Genomic DNA, 10,588 nt, shown 5'->3' on the forward strand with positions numbered 1-10,588 from the left:
TGTGGCTACTGGCTTGTTGGACTCAGGGGTTTACATTGGTTTATATGTAGCGACGTCATCATGCAGAAACCTACATCAGGTCACGAGGGAAAACGTTTTTCGAGGGCTTGGGAAAATAGCATTTTAATGCTAAAACATATGTACTTCGACCAGAATTTGAATTTTTCGATTTGAATACTACAACATGATATAAAAACCTAAGACAAAAAAAAGAAAAAAAAATGGACCTGCCCTTTAAGAAAAAAAACAACTAAATATGAATATCACTCAACACCAGATATTTCATTCCTCTTTATTTTGGAAAAATATTGCGCTGTTTTCCAGTAATAAAAATGACAGGCTCTGTACATACGACTTCTCTCTTAAATACAACACAGTCACAGTGGTCTCAAGTGCCTAACACATACATGCATACATACTTACATACATTATCTGCCAAATAAAAACAATCCAACTTAAATTATAACAGGTTTAACAAAAAAAATCACAACAAAATGGGAACACAAATAATTACATAATTAAGTTAAAAGAATACATCTTTCTTTAGATAACAAATAAAATAAAAACAGGAAACAAAATGATCCTAACCAATGGCAGGCAGGGTTATGGTGTCCTTCAATTGGCTAATAGTGGAAGACTGGGGGGGGTGGGGGGTGAAGGGAGCGGGAGTGGGCAGTGCATACATTGACACCACACACAGGCATCACCTCCTCTGTACACACACACTCATACACACTCATACACACTCACACCTCCATAGTGCAATGATGTCTTGGCAGTTAAGACTAGTCCTTTATAGCTCAATTTGGAAACCCGACAGCATCAGAGGTTGGGACAGTTTTGCAAACTATGCAACGATTTAGACAATTTTGTCAAGCAATGGTTGGCAAGTTGGAGGAAAACTGAACTGATTTCAAACAATGAATTCAGGAAAGTCTGTAATTGGATAAGCAGCCGAAAAATGAACCTAAAATGACTGATAAATTCATAATTACACTTCCCTTACATTGTGTTTGATTAGTTTCACTAACTTCCCTGTTGTTTGCTCTCTAATGTTGAATGTTTCCCAAGTCGGCCTGCCCAAAACATTGCCCTGTGTATCACAACCTTCAGGGGTCAGGGGCCAGTATGGCCCAACAGGATCCATGTTGGATCGATCTGCAGTCACTACTGGAGTCTTCAGTTCTCTTATTTCTGCTGAGAACCAGCTCAGCCAAAACTGTCTCTGTCAGTGCTGCAGAGTTAAAGATGTATAGCTGCTGTCCAACTGTTTTTTTTTTTGTTTTTTTTTAATTTTCTTGTTTTGTTGGGAAAGCTCGAATTGAGATTTGAGGACTTCTACAGTTGCTTCATCCTTTACTCTGCAGCACTGCGCAGAACATGAACTGTCCAATACCTAAGACAGCTTTTACACTGCATTGTAAAACCACAGCACATAACAGTACTACAACAGTACTTGAAAAGTTCTCAGTACTCCAAAGGTACTACACTGTTCATTCAATCAGTACTCCATGGTACTACAATATCATCTGTCAATACTCCGTTGTTTATCAGGAGAGAAGAGTTCAAAGGATTTGAATCCATCCTGGTGCGAGCAGTAAGTCTTTCTGTTGTTCAGCTGACAGACATGAGCATCTGGAGCAATCATCATTTGACTGCATGAGTACTTGTTCAGCACTGTTTCTGTACAAAGTTTTGTACTAGTGCGAGTGCTAGTACTAAGTCTTCTGGTACTGGAGTCAGCATTAGACCTACATCCATCGAAGGTCAAAAATGTCCAGTATTCACCCGTAGTACTATTGTAGTACTAAGTCCGTGCCAAGAGGGTACTGACTCTGCGCTGGCTCAGTAGCACCTTGGCTCAAAGTCCTCCGGTAAATCCCAGGGAACAGCAGCAAACAGCAGGAGTAAAACCTCCCGGAGACAAGCTGAGCTCTACTGCTCAGGGCTGGTGGGGACCACCATCAACCAGAGGAAACTGGTCTGATCTGGTCTGGACTGGTATCATACCTGCAAAACAGAAAAAAAAGGTCAGTATTTAGTGTGTTTTTATATGCGTGTTCATTATTATTATATCCATGATATCAATATTATCAGGTAATTCTATTTATGAGTTGGTTCTCACCTCTGTGGCGATGATGCACTCATCTTTCTGGTCCGATATGACGTAGACGGACTGGTATTTGGTGTCGGTGGTACTCTGGTACCTGCTGTCACTGGGACAGTGGTATTCAGCATCACTGGTTGACTGGTATTTGAGATCACTCGCTGCGTGATAGTTCAACTCGCTGGATGACTGGTACTTTGCTTCGCTGCAGCTTGGTGACTCTTCTACTTGTTGCTTTTCTGATGCGTCACTGTGGAACAAAGAACACAAACTGATTCAGAAATGCTGTCCTGACAGTTGCTTACAATGCATTTAGGCCAATAAATGTGCATTTTTACACCTGCATTTCTCACTAGCTTACTTTCTAAGTAGTATAGCATTCTAAGTACATATTTTGACAGCTATGTACCTGTTTTGTCTCTTCCTGTATCTTTCCTCTGTGTCAGACTCATCCGGCATTTCACATTTAACCTCTGGCTCGTCGTGCTCCTCCTCTTTACACAGTGACAGCTCCTCTGGCCGCAGCTCATGGACCAGGTTATACTCCACGCTGGGGTAGCGAGTCTTAAAGCCGTTCTTTTCTGATCCGCTGAGTCCATTGAGCCCACTGATCCCACTCAGACCACCCAGTGACCCAGCGAGCTCCGAATGGTAATCCGCTTTCTTATTGGTGTTTTTAATTGACGTAGTCATCATAGCGCCCAGCTCCTTGTCGCTGCGGAGACAATTGTTGGTGGTCGTCAGGTTATTCATCGTCTCATGGCTGTCACTATGGACGCTGTCACCATGGTGACTGTGCCGCTCCTGCAGTTTGACCCGAACGTAGACCACCAGCACGGAGCAGCCGATCAGGATCACAAGAACAAGGAAGACACCGGCGCACACAGCCGTCCAGGGGAATCCGCTATCATCATCTTCCTCATCTTCAACAATTTCACTGTCTGGGTAAGAATATCGCCTGTCCGGTCCATCCACCACTGGCTGACCCCTGGGGACCTCTGGCAAGAGGAACTGGCAGTTGCGACCGCCGTAGCCAGGCACACAGGCGCACACATAGCGGCCGCCACGCTCATGGCAGGTGGCTCCATTGTGGCAGGGGTTGTGAGAGCAGCGGGAGATGGGGGAGCTGCAGTTTTTGCCTGTATAACCTGCAGAGAGAGTAGAGTGTAAGAGTCTAGAAAAAAACTAATAGAAAAGTACAGAAATGATGCAAACATAATCCCAGAAGACTTTTTCCAGCGCTGTCATACCTGGAGGGCAGGTGCAGGTGTAGCTGTTTGCTCCCTCCTGACACGTCCCGCCGTTCTGACAAGGGAAGGACAGACAGTATCCAGAGATGCTGCTGCTGTCCTCACAGTTCTGACCTGAAAATCCAGTGGGACACTGACAGAGGTAGGAGTTCACCAGATCCACACATTCTGCGCCTGCAGAGGGAAAAGAAGGAGGACAGAGGGTTAGTCCCTGGATGTTTTGATTCTAGGTTTAGGTTTAATCGGTGAAGGTACAAACGCAGAGCACAACCTACCATTTAAACAGGGGTTGGAGGAGCAGTGGTCGATTTTCTTCTCGCAGTTGAAGCCAGCGTATCCCATCGGGCACTGACAGAAGTAGCCACCGTCAGGGTTGTCGACACAATGGCCGCCATTGAAGCAAGGCCCATCTGCACAAGTGTTGGCACTCAACTCACAGTTGTTGCCATAGAAACCAGGTGGGCAGGTGCACTTATAGCCGTTTTCATCGTCCTATATTGGAAAGAATGTAAACAGTGGTTACTTACAGGCTCGTCTCCGTGAACATAGTTTGTTTTTATTCACACCCCCCTTCTCTCTCACTCTTTATCTCCTGATTGATACTCACAATGCAGCTGCCTCCGTTGCGACAAGGGTTTCCAGAGCATTCATTGACCTGGATCTCACAGCTGGCACCTGTATATCCAGGTAGACAGGAGCAAGTGTAGCTGCCCTGGCCGGTGTTGGTGCAGGTGGCTCCATTAAGACAGGGTTTATGGTGTGTACAGTAGTTCAGATCTGGAAAAAGCAACAATAAAGAATATCTAATAAAATATTACAACACACTTTAAATGTGAATATATGAAACAAGGAGGGCTAATTGAGTTGCAACAAAGTAGTAACACAGTAAACTCACCCTGGTTGCAGAAGAGCCCGCCCCATCCCTCCTGGCAGTTACACTGCCAGGGTTGTTGGCAGGTGCCATGGAGGCATCCTGGGTAACGGATACAGTCATCACAGTAACGCCCACTAAAGCCCACACGACACCTGGGAACACAACATTAAATAAGTCCTGTTAATAACAAAACCAAGGTATAAAGATCAGTAAAATTAATTTATGAACATATCTGAGCAACATGTAAGATGTGAAAAATGAATTTCCATTGTTTCATGACTTACTTGCACTCTCCGGGTTTATCACAGAAGCCGTGTTCTTCATCACAGCCAGGAAGACAGATTGCTGCAGAGAGGGAAAATAATGACAGGTGAATCATGGGAAAACTAGTGTTGGAAACATACGTTTGCCTTCCATCAGTTTCCCCATTCACACAGGGACTTTTCAAACTGCTACCTGCCTTTCAAGTTGGCGCCCCAGCCTCCTTATCTGTTTGTCTGACTTTCAGGCTGTCTGGTAGCTTTCCTATCTGTGCATTTTGTTCACCTGCCCACCTGTCTGTCTGTCTGCAGTCTGCATTCTCTATCTCCAGTGATATAGGCCCAATAAAACACAATTAATAGCACTTTTGATGTGTGGGCCCTCAACTAGGAGTCCTGTGACCCATGTTTGGTGCTTAAAGACACTCTGGGCCAAACTGGAAACTGATCAACTCTGGAGGATAATCAGGGTCATAAGGTCATTCCTGATTCTTATCAATACAACAGGCTGCAGTGTGTTGGTGTCTTCAGTGCTGCACATGTTGCTGGACTTTTTACCATCCAGATTTAGCAGCTACGGCAGCTTTGGACACCAAAGGGGGAACCAGCCAACAAGCCCTCTCCATTAACATGGTTGCTCTCCAACACAAAAGCGCCCCACACAAAGCCTCCTTTCTCCCCTTGACTGTGGGTCAGAAGTCCCTTTTCTCACCCTTGGCCCCTCTCCTCTTCTCCCCTCCTCCCTCTGATCCTCCTCTTCTCCCTTCCTCTTCCATCCTCCTATCTGCTCTCTGCTCCTCCTCTCCTCTTCACCATTTTCCTTTCCTCCCTTTCCCTCCTATGCTCCTCCCGTCTCTCCTCACTCCCCTTCTCCTCCCCCCCCCAGGGCCAGCTGGTCTGTGTGGAGCTAACCACCAGACAGCTGCTCCATTGTCTCCTCTCACAGAGCAGCTGCCCCCTCCACAACAATACACAACCCCGCTCGGCCAATCACCAGCCCGAGTCACAACAATACAGGACCCCCACTTGGCCAATCGGGGAGGAGGTTTGGGGCGAGGAGGCCCTATAGGTCTAATGGAAGGCACGCGGCGTGTGAATTACTGAGGAGCCACTGCGGCTCATTAGAATGGAGGCCTCTGGTGCTATGGGATAACTAACTGACGCCTGTTGCACACGGGCCCCGCATTAGGAGGTGGAAAAAGTCCCTAAACAATAAAGATAGGCAAGTGACTGTTGGGGAAATTAACTTTGAAACTTCAAACTCTCTTTAGTTTTGACAGTTAGATAATGACTTTTTAAACGGATAGTGACTCCACTCAAAAACTGATACAAAGCATGCATTATTATTGCTCATGTATTGAGGCAGTTCACTGGGATCAGATGCTCTATGTAAACATCAGCACCTATTACTCATGTGTTTCTCCTTTAGCTTATCTATCTCACAAGCAGCTGTCAGTGAATTTAAATATTAACTAGTGCAATACTTCTGAGGTGAAACAAGTGTGTTTTGCCCCTTTTATCTCCCATTTATGGCCCTTCCGCCCATTGCTCCATACAGCCTGAATGATAGTATTGGATCAATAAACAAAAACAAAAAAACAAAACAACTTACGTTCAGTGCAGTACTGTCCCTTCCAGCCAGAGTTGCATATGATCTCTCCACGCTCGCCGCAGGTAAAGTGTCCGAAGGCATCGTCTCGGGGCCGACAGAAGACAGAGCATCCATCTCCGTAATAGTGCTCGTCACACAGGAAGCGGTAGGAGTAACGCAGCTCCGTCCTGCCAGCCGTCTGCATGTCCTTGGACCATTCTTCTCCCACAGTCAGGTGACGCTGAGTGGTGATCCTACTGATCAGACGCTCTGGATTGTCTGGAAAAGTCAACGACGTAGCTTGTTATAAATTGTGTGTTATTACTGTTGGTGTTGTACTGCAGAGTAAGGTGCACATGAGACCCTGTAATTGTCATAAACTATTAGATTTGTCCCTTTTTTTAACTTTGGATTTCAGATCTTTACATTCTTTCTGATGCTTGGCCTTCTATAAAAAGACAACACACACACACAGTGATATTTCTGGAGACATGTCACTGGGTAGAGACATAGAAGCCAAAAATATAAAAAAAAAACTTTCCAATGGTTCCAATGCAAATCAGCCATGGATACTGCTGTCTGAATTAGAAAATAATAAATAAGTTTTGAAGTGTGCCCTTCCTCTAGAGGAGTTTATTTTAGCTTTTCCATTATCTCCACCACACACAGATACAGACACACTCCCGTGTTGTGGTCAGTTAGTCATCGTTGTAGCAGTGATAAAAGCAGGACATGCTGATAACAACAGCAAATATCTCACCACAGGGACAGATTTCAATTGGCACCTGCAAAACGTGTGGGTGGCCTTTTCCCCATTTCATGTTAAGGAAACCTGCAGGTGGTTTCTTTAGTACTGTGACAAACAGTACAGAGACTGTCTTTATCATCATGAGTCTCAAGTAAATCTGATAAATCTTAATGCCCAAATAATGACAGGTTGCTTGAATATTTTGAAGACCAGACACCTGAATGTAGAGATCAGTTAACATTGCATGTCTATGTGTGGAAAGGAAGTAACTATAATTTTCTCTTTATAAGAGCTTCAGCATAATTCACTAACACACAAGACACTCAGTATACTCTGTGTTTCGTTGTTTAGCACTAATGACTGAGCACTAAGTGAAAAACATGCCACTGAAAGAAAACGAGGCCACCACTAGCCTTCTGGCCTGTGTTTGAGTTACACTGCTGTCTTTCTGCTTCTCTGGCTGTCACCCACCTGTTGTCAGGTCGTCCAGGGAGTCAGTGTGCAGAGCTTCAATGATCAGTGAAAACGTCCCCTGAGGAGAGACAGAGAGAGAGAGAGAGTCAACAGCTGCTGGGCCTGAAGGTTTCCCTCCCTCCGCAGGGCAGCAGAGGGCCATTAGGAGGCCTCCCAATAAACTTCACAGCCTAATTCCCGTGTTGATTAGGGGCCTAATAAGGGCTACTACCTGCTCCCTTTTCACACCCCTGCTACTATCACACTCTGACACCGCCGTAAAACCAAACGAGGCGGAATTTCACGCTGCGCTGCCAATGATGTGCCAACTCAGAGGATGTTAAATTTCCCACCACGCCTGGTCGGAGGAGAGAGGCGTTTGGTGAAAACACCCCCCTCCGTCCCTCCACCACACACACACACACACACACACACACACACACACACACACACACACACACACAAAACAGTCATACACACACACACACACCCTCCTCCCCTCCCCGTTTTATCCTACCAAAGAGCACAGAAATACTACAATAGCCCCTCTCACACACTGCTGACAAAGACCCTCACAAGTGTTGAGTTTGGGAGCATCTGTTGCGTTTTGCACTCTTCAAAGCTAATATGTCCCACTGGAATAAGACTATAATAACTTCACAGTCTGCCCATGGTTTTCAGTAGCTATTCCTTAAAATGTGACATTAATCATAATACAGACCGCATGACACAATAACACAGTCAAACTATTAAACTATTAAATGCTTACAGAGCTTATATATGCACTTTTATTCATTTATTAAGTGGTGATTTATTAACTGGGAGATGTCATAAAATAAAGCATGATAATTAGTATTGCAGTTAATATATGTATATATGAACGCTTACCGGCCATGTGAAGCCGAAGTTAAAGCGGACTGGGTTGGTGAAGCTTTCCGCGTTGGTCTCCGGCACCTGGAAGGAGTTGGAGCCCAGGACGGGAGTCACAGCCCCGCCGTAGGTACAGGGGGGCTCGGGGGAGACGCTGGCCTGGTAATGCTTCAGACAGATCCGAAAGAAAGTCTTGCATTCGCACTGCTGGTGGCCCTGCGGATGAGCCGAGCCTCCCGGGCAGCAGTTGGCGTTCCCCGTCACCCCTTTCTTGTTAAGAAACTCCTGCAGCTTCAGCTCAAAGACTCCGGAGCACAAAACCTGTGGAGTGGAGGTGACACACAAACACAATCAGCCCCGTGTGTTTTCAGACCGGTAATTTTAGGATGTTTGTGGAAATATAAAGATAATTACAAAGTATTTGAAAAGTTTTTTTTAAGTATAAAAACAGCGCGCGTTTTAATACACCCTATTTATAATAATTAGACCTACCTGGCAGGTGAGTAGAGAGAGAGTGACAACCAGGAGCAGACACAGGCGTCCCATTGTGTTGACAGCCCTTCAACAAGCAGTGAAAGCTCCACAGGTCCGTGTAAGCCCGACTCAAACAATCATGGAGAAAGTTTAAAAAGCTTTCCGTTATGTCACAGTCAAGGTGAATTATTGACGCGCAGGAGAGAAGATGGATTCACAGAGAGTTTTCCTTACAGGTCTTCTGCCCCTCTATTTTCCCATATACGAGGCACGGGTTTCTGACAGGATGGAGAAAAAAAAGTTTTACAGTGTAAAGTAATCCTCAACAGAAGGATCCCCTTTGAAGAAGCGTGAATGAAAATCCCCGATGGAAAGAAAGAAGAGTTAATTCCAATCAATCGGTGTATCAGTGCGCAGGAGGAGAAAGAGGCAGCTCTCGATGGCCTTGTTTATTTTTCCACTTGATTGATAATGATATGCTGATCCGAAAAACAGAAAACGAGTCTCCGTCTCTCTCTGCCTCTCTCAGTTTAACAGTGCGTATGTCTGATGGGTGTCCTGCCCTGCACAGGGTTTTATACCGGGCTAGCAGGCGAAGGGTAATAAGATGCAAATGAGCCCCTCTGCTCCTCTTCTTCCCCTCCCTCCACCACCACCACAAGTCCGCCCCGGGGCCATCACAAAGAAAGAGGAGGGGGGAGGAGGGAGGGAGGGGTGGTAGTGGGGGGGTGCGCACAACTTTTCTAAACCCCCCTCTCTTTCTCTCAAAGGGACAGACCAAATGGCTAGTGAGCTGTTAAATGTGCAACAACCCCTTGCTTCCCCTGATGCCTCCCTCCTCCACAGCACAACACGCAGGGCCCAAATTTACATTCCGACAAATTCTTTAACCTCTGCACGAAATCCTCCACATCGCAGCATCAAGTGATTTATATACGCCGCAGCCGGTGCGGACGGTGGCTTCTCATATTTGGGGTTAATGGTGAAAGCCTCGGCTGGCCTGCTCCCCTGTTCCCCAGCCGGCCGGCCAGCCGCCCCAACTGCGCTACAACGACCATCTGCTCCGCCACATTCCTATGGTGTTACCCCTGCCGTGGTTTTCACATGTTCACCCCCCTAAAACAAGTCGATCTGTTCGTATGACCTTATCTTTATTTCTTGGCTAATGTCCTACAATGCACCTCATGAAGTGCGCACTCATCATTAACATATTATGTCATCTAACATGATTGGAAATAACGTAATATAACTAAAGTCTGTCATGTCTGGCATAAAAATGCAAGACTTTTGATCACTCAGTTCATGCGTTTTCCCTTAAACATAGCACCCTATAACTTAATAACATCACTTTGACGTTAGTCGCATTAATATAGAGTCCACCCCATGTCCCATAAAACCGACTGTATGTTTATAAGGCGATCACTTCCCAAATTCCCATTGATGCTCTCTATTTTTACTCCTAAATTATATTTTGAACCACTTTAAGTAGATGAATCCCTGCTTTATGTGTTTAAGAGTAAAACATTATATTTACCAAACCAAGTGCGCAAAGACGCACCAAAATAACCCCACATGGCCACAGGCCAATACACCTACACCGTTTTCATTGCATGCCTGTGTATTTCCCTTACTCGCTCTTTGGTAGAGGCAGTAAAAAAGACTTGGTGGTGTGTCACTCGCGTGGCTGTCATTAAGGGACTTTGTGAGGAGAGGGAGGGGGAGGAGGATGAGGAGGAGGGAAGGCATAGAGGGAATAAAGTTTTTTTCTTTGTGCTTTCAGCTGTATGGTAATTGGGCCGGCAGCACCTGCTCTCCCACAATAATACAACACCAGAGAGAGAGAGAGAGAGAGAGAGAGAGAGAGAGAGAGAGAGAGAGAGAGAGAGAGAGAGAGCATGGCTTGTTGCGTAAACAGTAATCTTACAATATGTTTGATGATAAAGTATCTCAGTTCCCGCATA

General features: G+C 45.6%; 1 protein-coding gene across 1 annotated transcript; it reads right to left on the bottom strand.

Annotated features, from left to right (window-relative positions):
* Window positions 1-318: 318 nt before the first annotated feature.
* On the bottom strand, window positions 319-8,880 carry dld (deltaD). The gene is made up of 12 exons (XM_042413090.1): window positions 8,646-8,880; window positions 8,172-8,474; window positions 7,302-7,362; window positions 6,104-6,361; window positions 4,516-4,576; window positions 4,253-4,383; window positions 3,965-4,134; window positions 3,633-3,849; window positions 3,358-3,531; window positions 2,517-3,255; window positions 2,126-2,357; window positions 319-2,010 (listed from the first exon to the last, which is right to left on the bottom strand). The coding sequence occupies exons 1-12, from the start codon at window positions 8,697-8,699 to the stop codon at window positions 2,005-2,007; spliced, it is 2,406 nt and encodes an 801-aa protein (XP_042269024.1). The 5' UTR covers window positions 8,700-8,880; the 3' UTR covers window positions 319-2,004.
* Window positions 8,881-10,588: the final 1,708 nt, after the last annotated feature.

This window comes from Thunnus maccoyii, chromosome 1 (genome assembly GCF_910596095.1).
Source record: "Thunnus maccoyii chromosome 1, fThuMac1.1, whole genome shotgun sequence".
In the NCBI taxonomy this organism is placed as follows: domain Eukaryota; kingdom Metazoa; phylum Chordata; class Actinopteri; order Scombriformes; family Scombridae; genus Thunnus; species Thunnus maccoyii.